Source organism: Phocoena phocoena, chromosome 10, assembly GCF_963924675.1.
Source record: "Phocoena phocoena chromosome 10, mPhoPho1.1, whole genome shotgun sequence".
NCBI classification, from domain to species: Eukaryota; Metazoa; Chordata; class Mammalia; order Artiodactyla; family Phocoenidae; genus Phocoena; species Phocoena phocoena.
The window spans coordinates 95123426-95138172 of record NC_089228.1 but is presented as its reverse complement, the minus strand read 5'-3'; the positions used below and the strand labels follow the sequence as shown (position 1 = coordinate 95138172).

General features: G+C 42.2%; 2 protein-coding genes across 2 annotated transcripts in view; one reads left to right on the top strand and one right to left on the bottom strand.

The window, feature by feature from the left end:
• Nucleotides 1-2445: 2445 nt before the first annotated feature.
• On the top strand, nt 2446-6420 carry NOL7 (nucleolar protein 7). The gene is made up of 8 exons (XM_065886174.1): nt 2446-2715; nt 2804-2864; nt 3462-3520; nt 4800-4831; nt 5073-5160; nt 5481-5602; nt 5681-5758; nt 6239-6420. The coding sequence occupies exons 1-8, from the start codon at nt 2453-2455 to the stop codon at nt 6313-6315; spliced, it is 780 nt and encodes a 259-aa protein (XP_065742246.1). The 5' UTR covers nt 2446-2452; the 3' UTR covers nt 6316-6420.
• A 1577-nt stretch (nt 6421-7997) lies between these two features.
• RANBP9 (RAN binding protein 9) overlaps nt 7998-14747 on the bottom strand; it is an 87170-nt gene continuing 80420 nt past the window's right edge. The window contains exons 13-14 of the mRNA XM_065885257.1: nt 11342-11453; nt 7998-8128 (exon numbers count right to left, since the gene is read on the bottom strand). Coding sequence (XP_065741329.1) covers nt 7998-8128; nt 11342-11453 — 243 coding nt within the window. The remainder of the gene's footprint in view (nt 8129-11341; nt 11454-14747) is intronic.

The following is a 14747-nucleotide window of genomic DNA, read 5'->3' as shown; positions in this document are numbered from 1 at the left end:
CCTAACCTCAGTTCCAGGGGGATAGCTTACAACAAGAATTCAGGCAAGGAAGGAAGAGAAATTAGCAGTAAGGTAGAAAATCAGGATGAGAAAAAAGAATAATGCAAATATATGGACTCCAAGGACAAACGCAGCTGCCTAAAATTTAGCACTGGGCTTCCGAGCAGCCAAGGAGGAAAGGGAGAGGTGATGGTTGGTCGTTCCTCAATATTACAAACACAGAAGGACATTTCTCACTATCATCAACACACGCTTCCCCCGACGCTGAATTTTGAAGGGAGTTTTTCCCGTGGGACTTGCAAGTTTTATGCTCATACTACCTCTGTGTAAAGTAGGAAGAATACAGCCCTCTCCTCAAGTCCCACCATCTAATACAGCACCCAGGGATGCCTGCTGCCGGCAAGGCAAGCATCAGAGGCCTGACGGAGGAGCGGCCTTCAGTAAACAGAGCATGAAGGTCGTACATAACTAGCTCCCTTGGATCAGGTGGGATCCCTGGGTGATTATGGAGCTGGGCCATATCATCCCCACCCCTTACAAAATTGCATTTAATATTACACCCTTGGCGTCTGTAGAAGTAGATGACGAGACGCTGTGACATAAAACTTTGTACTGCATTTGCAAGTCATGCCTTTTAATAAATCCCAAGTATCCTTTGCATGGGCAAGAGGGGTGCCCATAACCCACAGGGAGTCTGAAAGATCAGCCAGGAACCCTGAGGGCTCCCGTCATATGCTTTTACGTGGGTGGGTCAAAGCACGCACACTGACGGGACTTGTAATACCTATAATGCAGGTTTTGTACATAAAATGCCATCATGCACTTCTAGTAGGTTTGTTGTAGGGCTTCTCAGAAGTGCAATGTACACAGTTCCCTAGTGTTGGCAGTGGTGGAAGTCAGAAAACACTGTTTCAGGGAGTCGGACTATATTTTTAATTCGTAATTTCTATCTGACCAAGATCCAGATATTTCAGAACTGTTCTTTGCAACTCCCTTCCTACTAGGTTGTTGGTACCAGTAGCTGTTTTTGTTTCTGTTTTGTCATTTTTGTTCGTGTTTTGGTCTTGTTTTTAAACTAGGAATTGCTTCCACATCAGAGGAGAGGAAAAGCAAATTGAAAATACTCCACAATTTATGTGAGGTAGGATTATTCAATTCAATTCAATATTCACTGAACATCTGCCATATGACAGACATTAGAAATAGTGCTTAGAGAGAGATGGACCGTCCCTCAAGGAGTTCACAAAGACTGGGTTGGGACAATCGTCATATGAACTGGTAAACAGCGTGGAAGCTATAGTTACAGAAATTTGTTCAAGATTCAGAGCATGCAATTAGAGATGAGCAGAGTGGGGATGGGGTCGATCTTAAGGTGCTTGAAAGTCTTTAAGAGGAAGTCAGCCTGGGTGGGAGTTTTTTAAGGTATAAATAGGAGTTCCAAGGTCAGAGTGTGTATCACTAGAGCATGTCCAAATGCAAGGTAAATATGAAATAGCTTGGTTTGTTCAGAGAAAGATGAATCATTTGCTATTGTATAATGGGTGAGAAGCTAAACACAAAGATCATGAAGGGCCACGTATGCTAGGAAATGAAATAAGTATACTTGGGGCGGGGGCGGGGGCATAAATATACACAGTACGGGGGCTGCGTCACTAAGTGACGGTAGGATGGGCAGACACCTTGCAAGGTCCTGGGGTTACAGCAGGGAACCGGGGAGGGGGGGGTCCCCGCTCTCAGTGAGCTCACGTTCTAACGGGAGAGTCAGACAACAAGCTGTTACGGCGAGGAGTCAGTGAGGGACACAGAACAGGCAGTGGCCGAGGGCCGGTGGTCAGGGATGCCCGTGAGAGGGCGGCCGAGGTCGCCACGCCCACGTTTGGTGCCGAGGATCGATTTAAATCCGAGTCTGTCGACCTTGTTTCTCGTCGGCGACAACAGGGCTGAAAGGCATGGGGTCCTGCCGGTATAGCGCACTTCTTCCTTTTGAAACTGCACTTCTGTGGGGAGTGCTGAAAGCCGAATATCGACCAAGCGGATCTCGGAGCTAAAAAAGGCGGCGATAGGGCGACTGGGGCTTGTGGTCACCGGATGGCGGGACCTGCGAGCCCACCTCAAGGAGCGCGAGGACCCAGCCAACCCTGCTCCCGGCATCCCCGCCAAGGAGGCAGCAGGATGTATCTTTCCTGCCTAGAAACCACGGCCACCTGCTCTCGCAGTCGTGAGCGAGGAGGGAGCCGCGAGGCCTCCTGCGCGCAGCCCCGGTGCCGGGCGGAAGGGAAGGGCCCCCAGCGTTCCTCAGGCCACGCCCGTCCCCGCTCTGCGCATGCGCCTCTGCATAGCTCAGTGGGGCCTCGGAACCTGCAGAGGGCGACAGAACCCGTGGCGCGTGCCTTTTACGTCACGCTCCGCTTGCGTGCTGATTCCGGGTCAGAGGTCGGGCGTAGCTTGGGTCATGGTGCAGCTCAGGCCGCGCGCGTCCCGCGCTCCGGTTTCGGCGTCGGCGATGGTGGACGAAGGCCAGCCCGCCTCGGAAGAGGAGGCGGAGCACGGCCTGTTGCTCGGGCAGCCGAGCAGCGGCGCGGCTGCCGAGCCGCTGGAGGAAGACGAGGAAGGGGACGATGAGCTTGACGACGAGGCCCCGGAGGAGCTGACTTTCGCCAGCGCTCAGGCGGAAGCGAAGGAAGAGGAGCGGCGAGTTCGCGAGACCGTGCGCAGGTTCGGAGCCCGCGGCCGGGCGGGGAGAAGCGCCCCTTCCCATCCCGCTCGTCCCTGCCCGCACTGACTTGTCGCCTATTTCTCCCAGGGATAAAACGCTTCTGAAGGAGAAGAGGAAGCGACGCGAGGAGTTGTTCATCGAACAGAAGGTTGGCGGGGAGGGCGGCGTTTCACAACGCGGCTCGGGGTAGAATTCAAAGTTGCTAGGATGTGGGGTAGAGGAAAGTCGCTAATATTTTCTTCTGACTACAGTGACAAGGTGCTCGTGCTCTTTGCTGTCCACCGATTGAAAAAGGGAGTGGGAAGAGGTGGGAACCCGAAATCGTAGGGTCAGTCCCACCCCTGACGCTCGGCGGAGGTAGTTGATTTGAAACTGGGTCGCCGTGAGAATTAGGTTGCTTTGGGAACTAAGGGCCGTTCCAACATGGAGGGTGATCGATGTGCTTCTCTGCTGTTTAGCAGATTGGCCACAGAACTGACTCCATATGGACGTGATATTAACTGCTTCCAGTGTATGGTAGTGACCTGAGGGTTCCGGTCTTCACATCTTCCGAAGAATGTGGAATGGTTTCTGAGATGCTTGGTCCCAGTCTTCCCACAGCTTAGAGATAGTGGAGGTCGGTGTTCAGCCCAATTCATTTGTTTGCCTAGAGGTAGGGCTGTCCTTAAAATGGTAACTTTTAAAAGCAATCCAGGGCATATTGTCGTGTACCTCACCTTTAATTGATTTTTAAAACGTTTTTAAGAAAAGAAAACTTCTTCCAGAGACTATTCTAGAGAAGTTAACTACAGCTTCACAAACTAGGTAAGTAATGGATCTCGTTTTATTACTTGCTTACATACAGTCTTTGAATTACATATTGGTACATTAATTTGAACTCAAATAACTGAAGAAATTGTAAAGTCTAAATTAAAAAGCTACACAGTATTTGAATTTGGTGGGACAGGTTGAGGGAACTAGTCCACTTTTCAGTCTTCTGGGTTCTATTATGTTTGTTGTTTTCCCCATAGGTAACTCCAGTTTCTGAGTTGCTGATCCTAGTGTGTTCATTCAATAAGTTGTGGGCCACTGTCATTGTCCTAGGGGCAGGATAGATGGTGTGAATAAAAGTGTTTTGAAATTTATCCTTTAGTGGAGTAGCAGGCAATTATCCATAGGCTCCTAAAACTCAAGCTTGCCCCATACTTGCCCTGTCTGCCACTAACCTGGCCTCCCTCCTCGTTCCCCATTTCACTTAGCAGCTCTGCCATCCACTGCACGTTTAAAGCTACTTTTCCTCATCTGTGCCAGGGAATCAACCAAACCGTACTTAATTTACATTTCTAAATATTTGCTTTCCCCCCTCCCCATTCCCCCTTGTCTCCTCTTACTGCTTTCAGTTTAGCCCTGCATCTTTGACTTAGCCCAGTGGTTCTCAAATTTTCAGTAAAAGAACTTTTTCCAGAGTTACTCGGTTTCTGAATACAAAACGGTGACAAAGTCCTTTTCACCTTTCAAAACCAAGTCCAGATGTCACCTGTCTTCTCTCACTCCCTCCACCCCATCGCTCGCCCCACCGTCGAGCTTTTTCCAGTATGCAAGTGCTTCTGTGTAGATACATCATTGTATTTTGCCATTTACCTTTCTCTCCATTAGACCGCACTTCTTGAGGCTATAAATTCTTGTCTCTATCCTCGTTTGTGTCTAAATTGTTCGATTAATCCTTCGAGATCTCTCCAAATAAAGTGAGGCAGGCCTACCACCTTTCACTTTGTATTTCAAATACTGTACTATATAATTCTTGAATATTTCACTTTAACTCTGTTAACCACAACAGTCTGCTTCTTTGGAAGCCTGCTAATGTATTTTCAGATTTTAAATTCTGAGAAGATACTCCCAACCTAGTATAGTTTGTTGATTTTGAGTTGTCAGTTCATTGGGGAGAGACTCTTGCTTTCTACAGATCCTAAGTAAAAACTGAGAATGGTGGTAGTAAAGCGGGGGGAGGGGTATCTTATTTGTAAAACTAGATGAAATTTTTTAACAAGTTGAGTCACCTTTGCTCTCTGCCATCCCAATTAGTGTTCTTCTTGTTCTTCCTTAGTGCGAAGAAATCACCGGCAAAGTTGAAAGAAGGTATGAACTATTCTAATTTAAATAACTTCTCATTAGGTGTCAACTGCATTTGCAGGTATTTGCAGTCAAATGTTACTGACCCTTAGAAAGAGCACGGGAACAGGCCTGGCCAGTTGTAGCTTATTTCTTACAAATAAAAACCACACACTGGTGTGTAGTGGGTATTTAAAGTGAACTCCAGTATGTGTTCCTGATTTATTTTTACACCAATGCTAATCAGAAATATAACTCAATTTTTTAGTGAATTTGCAAAAGAAAAATGAAGAATGTGAGAAAGGAAGTGCCTCAAAGAAAGCTAAAGAAAAAGTGCAGAAAGTACAGACTGTTGGGTAAGAAGAGTCTTCTTTTTGTGTGAGTAGGATGTAAAGGTGACCTTTGGAGGAGAGTATTGGCTTAATTAGTGGCAGTTTCAGATTGGATCCTCTGTGGAAAGTTTTTGGTATTTATATTAAAAAAAATATTTATTTGCTCTACTAAGATGTAAACATTACTTGTAAAATAGTCCTGTAATTTAGTTTTATCACCTTACCCGTGCATATACAAAATTAGGACTTGGGATATTGTTTTCCACTATTTGTGTCAACTAACAAAAATACTTTATTTTGAAAATAAGCACTGCCTCATTTTGACCTTTTGTCTTGATTACCAGCCAGAATAAAAGCTACTTGGCTGTAAGGCTGAAAGACCAAGATTTGAGAGATTCAAGGCAAGAAGCGGCCAAAGCCTTCATACAAAATTGTTTATATGGTCCTGGAACCAACAGAACTACTGGTAATTTCTTTATGGACTATTTTTCTCCCTTTTAACTGCAAGTTAAACAAAGCATTGATAAATAATTCTCTTTCCTAGTAAACAAGTTCCTGTCTCTTGACAACAAGAGGTTACCGGTGAAAAAGGCCGCTGCCCAGTTTTTGAATAATGCTTGGGGTAAGATTAAGCTTTATTCTCTGAATCTGATAGTTTTATATATTGAGTAATGTTCTTTAAAAAAAAAAAAATCTGTTTATTTGGCTGTGCTGGGTCTCAGTTGCGTGCGGCACGTGGGATCTTCACTGCCACTTTTGGGATCTTTAGTTGCGTATGCAGGCTCTAGTTCCCTGACCAGGGATCGAACCCGGGCCCCCTGCATTGGGAGCACAGAGTCTTAACCACTGGACCACCAGGGAAGTCCCTGAAAGATGTTCTTTTTTAAGGAGATCGTAAATACTCATGACGTATCCATTTTTTTCTTACAATGGCTTCTGTTACTATTTTAAAGTTGCTTCTGAAGAATAGGTCAGTGTAGTACGTATGCACATATACCTAATTTTAATATTTACACTCGTGTATTAACTAGAAAATTTGGAATTGTTTCTTGGGAACTTTATCTCCTCATTATTCTTAACTGCACAAAACCTTCTATTCTAGCATCCCAGAAAAAACAAAATGCCAAGAGGTTTAAAAGACGTTGGATGGTCAGAAAGATGAAAACTTCTAAGAAGTAAATCAAAGCTAAATGAAGAACGAGGACTTTGTATGTAGAGAACTTATAAATTTTTAGTTTAGAGCATTTAATTTTTCTGAAAAAATTAATAAAAGACTTACAAATCATTTTAGAGGATCATTATAAAAATCGTAAGTCTGTTTGGGGTAGTACCCAGTCACATTTCATCCATGGAGTATAATTAATTGTGCCTTACAGTCTTTGAGCATCCTGGAAGAAAAAGCAGTTTAAAAGGACTTGTTTTCCTTTCTTTTTATAATTGTTTACCCATTTTATTGAACACAAGCAGTGCCCACACCAGTAGGGTCCTCTGCTACCCCTCCCCCCTCCCCTGCAGGGTGTGTGGCAGGAAAAGTCTTCCACGACAGCTCTCAGATGCTTTAGTTTCTTGGATATTTTTGTGCTATTGATGAGAATTTCACAGAATACGAGGAAGAGTGCAGTATCTAAGTGTAGTTAGATAATCTGTTCTTTTTTAAAAGAAGGTTTACCAAACCAAAGGATATGGTGGTTTGTTATCCTGTTGAAGAGCTTGTTTTTATGTTTTACTTTTAACCAGTTTGGGAGTTTGCTGTAAAAATGGCAAGTCACATGCCATATTATGATTATGAAAACAAGAAGATTCATTTCCTGCTTTCTTTCCGTATCACCCGTAGTATCAGGTTTGACCCTAATCCACAGAGGCCAGTAAACTCAAGGCAGTCTGAAGTTGCAGAACTCAGATTTATAGTAGCAACCACTCATTTTAGTTGTTCTAACTTTATATTAATCGTGAGAAGTATGCAAGTACCTAATATAAATTCAATTGACACTCTAGTATCTGTAGAAGTAAATTTTTAATGGCTGGTTAATTATATCACTACATTTTTATTGCAATATAGTACTCATTTAAGCACTTAAAAATGGAAGGTGTACAAAGATTAAATTAAGACACGGTAAATTGACTAAATATTTGGTTTTTATATAAATAAAGGTCATGACCACACTGTTGACATGTAATACTGTTATAATACAACAGTTAAACTTGTGAGTCTACAACAGGAGTCATCGGTAGTTAAACAGGAAACAAAGTTGAAAAAGACCATGTTAAAACAAAACTACTGGGACTTAACAGGTCGGGATTGTAAGTAGCAACAAACATATTCACTCAGCTCCTGAGTATTTCAAGTTTTACAGTACACATTAAAAATGATTTCTTCCATCAACACTATAAATTCAAACTGTCAGATGTTTATGCATTTTGCAAGTTACACTGATTGAATTGCTTACATGGGAGCGGGGGTCAGAACACCTCCCAATTTGCAGTTTACATCACCCACATGCTAACACAAACACAACTTGTTCCGTTTCCTTCCCCCCTCTCTCCCCCCAACAAAGAAGGCAGGATTTTTTGGTTTCTTTTAGGTAATTGTTTTAAAGGATTTGTGATGATCAATTTGAACGTCTGAGATTCAGTAATATTTAACTCTTAGACAACTAAGAGGTTAAAGATGGAAAATAATTTCTCCTAACACTAAGTTAGAAAATCATTTGCATCATGCTGTAAACTAGGAAGCAATGTAAAGCAACAAAAACCTGTCCCCAGTACATAATTTAAAAAATCTAAATTTCAAATCAGCAGACTGGTCTACTTCCACGTTGACTATATGCCACAATGTGAGTGTGAGCTCCGTGAGTGCACAGCTAATGCAGGTAGTCTTCCACTGTGGCAAAAGCACAGGATCCAATTCCTGATCGAGCCATCAGTCCTAGACACTGTGTGGCCTGTCCCATGGCTAGGGCAAGTGGAGGTTGCTTTGGCAGATTGTGGGTTTCTGAGGAAAAATGATTAAAAATGGAAATAGCAATTAGCAATACATTTCAAACAACGTCTCTCAATCAGGAAAATACTGCATTACTTACAAAATTACCAATGTCTATACTGCTCTTAACTACCTAACTAGCAAAGGTGGTTTTTAAGCAAACAGCACATGCCTTGGACATCTACTCTGACAAGGTAATATGGTTACTGGGTATTCAAGTAATAAGAAAAAATTCTTGCAGAATTAGACTTTCAAGGTGTTAGACACTCAAAAACTTCCACATTTATTTACTATGATGGAAACGATGTAATTAATGTTTGCAGCGGGGAGTAAGGAATATTTAGTATTTCCCTTCTATTTTTCCAAGGTCAACTGACATTACCAAAGAAAACGGCACCAGGTTTTCGGTACAAGTTTCACTGATGGATTCTTCCCCTTCTGGGAACAGGACCCAACAGAGGCTGCCGAATCCTTTCCACGGCATGTTGGTCAATGTCATTTGGGTTGGTAAGGGAGCAGGTGGTGATGGTGACCACGAGAGACAACTGAGCCAAACGACCCTATCATCTGAGGAGTTAATTTACAATTGGTAGGATAAACATCTGTAAAAATCACCATTAAATGAAAGTTTTCAGGGTCCTACCTACCAGACATTTGTCGGACAGCTGTAGTACAAATGTAACCATCGGCAAGATTCATTCTTTGCCAGAAATGAAAAACTGAACTAGTGATAAAAGTGACCAAACCCTTTTCCTTGTGTGGAGGTGTCCAAATTTTAATTTTAGGCAGATTCCCAGTTAGTAAAATTACTAATCAGTCCTTGTAGGCACAGCTGACAGCAGGGCAAGAACAGTGATCCAGGGCTGGTTAAGGCTCCATGTGGTTGCTTCTGAGGCTGCACATAGCGGTGGGAGAAAGAGAAGTTCCGGAAGGGATGAGGCAGAAATAAAGGGAGCAGGTTCCGGACTTAAGGTGTAAGGGGAAGTAACACAGGATGAAGAATATTAGAATACAGATATGCAAGAAAAGATGCACACGCTGGTGAAAAGTGGTCTGTGGGTTAAGATTATTCAAGTACTAGCTGTTCTCTGGCAAGACGCTCTTCAGCTAAATTCTGATGGTGATACATTTTTTTGGTCAACTCTAAGCAGGAATGACTTTATAAACTAACTCTGCCTCAGCTAGAATCAGGAACAATTTAATTTTTACACAGAATCAACAATAAACAATGAAAAGGAAACCATCCTTTCAAAAATATCTCTTGAAGGTTCACAGGGAAGTAACCTTGCTCAGAGGTAAGCACATTACAGTTTTATTTTGGCCAAGGGAGGCACATCTGTAAGCATCTTTAAATTTTTTTAGCATATGAAACTCACAGGAATTACACATCATAGAACTTTAAGCACTATTAGCTATATAATACACCACAGTGTTTATAAATATGCACACATACATCCACAGCAATTTAAGTCTCATTACTTTTGCAAGAATTATACACAGTTAATATAAGTTTAAGCGCTATTTACAGCTGAACTACATAATACATGGCACAATGTGTAAGAATACCCACATCCTGGATAATGGTCCTAAGCAGTTTACTACTGAAAATTTTAACTCCCCTGGAGAACCCAAGATTTTTAACTGTCGTAAGAAAACTGTTCACTTTTCAAAAATTCTTTGCAAGTCTGAGTGTCTACCTAGATACAAAGCAATTTAGGGCTTCATGATTACCTATAATGTAGTCATTTCAAAAAGACAATTATAGTAAACCATCATCTGCCCTACGATCCCAGCACTGCTACTGAGTACACTGATTTTTACCAATAAAGCTAAATGAATTTCGTATAACCAAAGAAAATACACATCATCCAAAGAAAATTCACATTGAATTTGTATAAGAAAAGTATAACAAAAAACACTACTATTATTCCAGAACTTCAGTGTTAGACCATAACACCATGAATTAACAATGAATTTCAGAAGGACAAAGAAGCAGATTAAGACCCAAACGTGCATACTTTTAAACTGCTTCCTTTACATTCCAGCCACATGAGCCCTGGCCTTCACTCCAAGTCTCTCTGTGTGACACTGATCCTATTTATCTAAGATAGTTTCAGACATAAACCTAACAGGGCCAAACAGCACAGAACAGACTTCTAAACTGGCAGTCCCCATTTTTCTTGAGGAATTACATTCTAAAAAGGTGAAAAATCGCTCTCATCTGAACTACCTCTGAGAAAAACTGCCCAGATATGAAAAGTTTTATGTAAACAACCCTATAGTTTATATATAACCGCACAAAATGTGCAGTTACCGAATTCACATAAAAAGTATTTGTTCAGGGGACTCCCTGGTGGCTCAGTGGTTAAGAATCCACCTGCCAATGCAGGGGACACGGGTGTGATCCCTGGTCCAGGAAGACCCCACATGCCGCGGACCAACTAAGCCCGCGTGCCACAACTACTGAGCCTGCGCTCTAGAGCCGGCGACCCACAACTACTGAAGCCTGCGCGCCTAGAGCCCATACTCTGCAACAAGAGAAGCCGCTGCAATGAGAAGCCCGCGCACCGCAACGAAGAGTAGCCCCTGCTCGCTGCAACTAGAGAAAGCCCACGTGCAGCAACGTAGACCCAACGCGGCCAAGAATAAATAAAGATTGAAGAAAAAAAAAATTGTCCTCTGTTTAAAAAAAAAAGTACTTTTTCAGTACATAAACACCACACTCCTACTCTGCAGTGAGTTGCTCACAGGAGTGGCAACCAACCAGGGGACAGCAAATCCCAGTTTCTCGCTTCGCGCTCCCCCTGCCTAAGCCTGCTGTTCTCCCCTTCCCTCCCTTTTCTACTTGGTATGGGCGTGTAGTTAAATATGCTGAACTTCAATGAGAATGTCACGTGTCTCCAAGGGTTGATGCTGACAGCACTCGAGCCCCGTGGGAGCTGCGACACGGGTGGCTCGGGCCAGATATGCTTATGTACACGTTCACACAAAAACGTCTGTCTTCCAGAATCACAAGATGCACCCCAATATACTGTTTTTACTCCATTTGAATCTATTTAATCTGGGATTGAGATACCAGAGGAAGTTTTCTATACTTTAAGGTAATTTTAATTTTTTAAATGTAGAAAACATTTCCCTTATGATTTTACCAAAATATAAATGCCAGCACAAATACCATCTCAAATACCCCAGAGACTAGCTGAAGTGCTTTCTGGCTTCACTTACCTAATATTGCACTGTTAAGAGCTGAGCACACAGGTTCTCTCTGAATTGGGTCAAGCTGATTTCCAACTGGGCTGTTCCAAGGATCTGAATAGGCTAGTAAACTGAATGCATCCTGTTGAAAACACAGCAATTTGGTTTTTAATTCAAACAGTTCAGCGACTGTGCTCACCATGGTTACACGTTGAGAGAAAGGTAAAAATACGGCTTTAAGGCACCAGACTAACACAAGCCCATTTACCCCTGTGACTAGGAGGCTATCTATTTTTTAACAATTAGCTTATGCAGCAAAGCCTAATTTGTTTTCATTTTTCTTGTAAACAGCCGTTTTCATCATCTACCCCTTATCCCTACAACACATGCAGAACAGAATAGAATAAAAACGGAAAAAACTTAATTCCTGTGGAACGGGCTATATTACTGGTTAAAGTAAAGAGAAAGAGAAAACATTCAGGACCACTACTATGAATTTGACATTAAAAGGTTAGGACCAGCCCATATATTTTTTTAAACACATGTGGGAACTGAGCGTATCTCACTGGACGTCATCTTCTCAAACTCAGTAATCAACAAAATTAAACTGGCTCCGCTTCAGGAACACTCAGTAGTTCCAGCCACCCTCAAGCCGCCCCTCCTGAAGTAACTGACACACAGTCTTCTTTTCAGACGACGGCTCTGTCTCCCTGTCACCTTTCTGTGGGGAGCACATAACTACAGTGGTTTCAGACATTGGCTTCAAGTTAAGCTGCATCACTAGAGTGGCCTTTGGCAAGAACAACCTTCCTAAGTATGAGTATCATCATTTGTATAACGGGGATTATAAGAGGCCCTACTTCACAGGTTATGAGGACTAACTGAGCTAAACGAAATTAGTCATGTCAGCTCGCTCTAATCTTTCAGTAAAAGATAAATTATCGTTTTGCCAGAAGCCAGTGCCCTAATCCAGAGTAACATGATACAGATACAGGAAGACACTGCACACCTTCCCAGTTGAGACGGCGCGTGGAGAGGCGCTGGGGAGACCAAACCAGTGAATTCAGTAGCACGACACTCAAACTGCTGCTCGTTGAAACGTGGAAGACAGATTCCTAAAGAATAGCACCTCCCACATGAAGCTGCTCCGGCACCCCTCTAGCCATCTCATTAGTGGGGGTGAGGCTTCCTGGTCAAGCCTGCTCTTGCCCTTTCCTATCTGAATTGGCCTCTACGTTGTGCCCGTAAAGCAGAGCTGTGCGGCCTGAGGCTACAGACAGGGATACACGGGGCACCTCCACTGCCCTACACTGCTGAGTATCTCATTCACATGAGACTTCTGGCCACAGTTATTAATGAAAGTTCTTTGAAGAATTTATACTAGTTTGAATCCCCTGCAGCTACTCACAGGTGCTAGTAGATACAAGGAGAGAAAAAAAAAGCTTCATATACCTGCTGATTGCAAGATCTGCTTCCTGACAGTATTTAAGATATTTTATGCATCTCACAAAGCTACTAGATTCTACTTCTGGTTCCCCCCTAGTCCAAATTTATTGATGGAGAAAATTAATATCTGATATCCTGTGAAGCTAACTCTAATCACGTTATTTCTAAAGACTGAGCTTTGCTCAAGACTTAATTCACCCCACAACCATCTAATGAGGTACCATCCCTATAGTGCAGATAAATTTTAAAAGACAGACTAAAGAATCTGTGCAAGGAATAACTGCTACATCATTACTTTAAGCACAGAACTATCCTCTTGCGTCTACATCCTGACATGCTACCAAGAAGGTGAAATGCTGTAGTCCCCAAAGTCAAATCAAGACCATTCTGTCAAATACACCTTCTAGCATTTAAAACAAAATTCACAGAAAAAGACAATGATGGTAGTAATTTACTGTGCACTAATGTTGTGTGAGGCAATGTTTCAAGCGCTAATGTGTATCATCTCATTTAATCCTCGCAATAACCTTAGGAGGTGGTCACTACTATGCCCATCTTAGACGCGAACTGAGGCAGTGAGAGATTACCACCACACGGTACTGTACTTCTTTTAGTAGGATACAGTTTCTTTCTTTTAATTACCAATCTAAATATTAAGAGGAAAAAAGTCTAAAATTTTACCCCCATATTTTCAGTATAGCTGAACAAATATTTATTGGACACAGACGGGGACCACCAGGACCTCATCACTGTTTCGAGGACTCACACAGTCCTATGGGGAAGGCAGACATGTAAACGATGTACCGTGTATTGCTTATTAACAGAGTGTATTGTGTCACAAGAAGCAATCACAGATATAGGCTCAAGCTACATGGAAACTGAGGCTGGAAAGGAGAAAAGGCATGGCTGGAACCATGGGTAAGGGCTTAGATCCTAAAACACCCTAAAAATCACACTAAAAAGCTTCCACTTTTTCCAATAAGGCAAGAGTTTTACATAACGGAGTGATATGGATTAGACTTGATTTTAGATGGATCACACAACACTATGAAGCACAGCTTGCAAGTAGAGTGAAGCTTTAAGCAAGAAAACTGAAAAACCCTTAAAAAAAAAAAAAAAAAACCGGTTTACACCATCAAGTTCCCAGGAGTAAATATCTAGAACTTCATCTTTCTTTACAAGGGGAATGAAATCAGCAAAGCAACCTTAATGTTTTAAATTCTGCTGTAAGACTAATTGGTGAGAGTAACCAAAGAAATGCAAATAAGCAATTTTGAGATACATGCTAAACCCAGTAAAGTAGAATTAAGGTATTAGTGCCACCGGCACATCCCTTTATTACTGCTGATAAGTTGGTAGACGTTTCTGGAAAGCAACAGAGCAACACGTAGCAAGAGCCACAATAATTGTATCCTTTGACTCAATAATTCTATTTCTGGGACTTTATTCCAGTGGAATAATTTTAAGGAAGAAACAAAGATACATGTATAAAGATGTTCAAAGCATGTTTTAAAAGGCAAATAGAAAATCTAAAAATAGAGCAATGCTTAAATAAACTGATATAGCAACACACTAGAATATCATGTAGCCATTTAAAAATAATTGTCAATAACGCATAGAAACTGGAAATACATTTTTTATGATAATAGGAACAATACAAATAGGATAACTACAATTACCAACCAGATAAAATATATGCCCATGCGATTTAAGGCACAAAACTGAAAATAACTGTTAAATATCATGGTATTATGGGTTACTTTTTGTTTTAGAAAAAACATTACCTCAGTGGGAAAATTTCTGACAAAGTGTGACATTTAGGTAGGATTCTCAAACTGTACTTACACTTGGCTTGAACTCTGTAGCAGTTTCCAAACGGGGTGCGTCTAAAGTCACTAGACTGAGAGCTACCTGCAGCTGGGGCTGCTCGCTCTAACCTGACTCTCCCGGCCCTCCCGCAGGAGCCCTGCTGCTCTGCGCAAGCGCAGTG

What these genes read in the sequence shown, in the direction of transcription:
- NOL7 (XM_065886174.1), top strand. Translation starts at nt 2,453, where the DNA reads ATGGTGCAGCTCAGGCCGCGCGCGTCCCGCGCTCCGGTTTCGGCGTCG. An exon ending in GTTCGCGAGACCGTGCGCAG is followed by an intron (nt 2,716 to 2,803) that starts GTTCGGAGCCCG and finishes TATTTCTCCCAG; the next exon opens with GGATAAAACGCTTCTGAAGG. An exon ending in CAGAAAGTACAGACTGTTGG is followed by an intron (nt 5,161 to 5,480) that starts GTAAGAAGAGTC and finishes CTTGATTACCAG; the next exon opens with CCAGAATAAAAGCTACTTGG.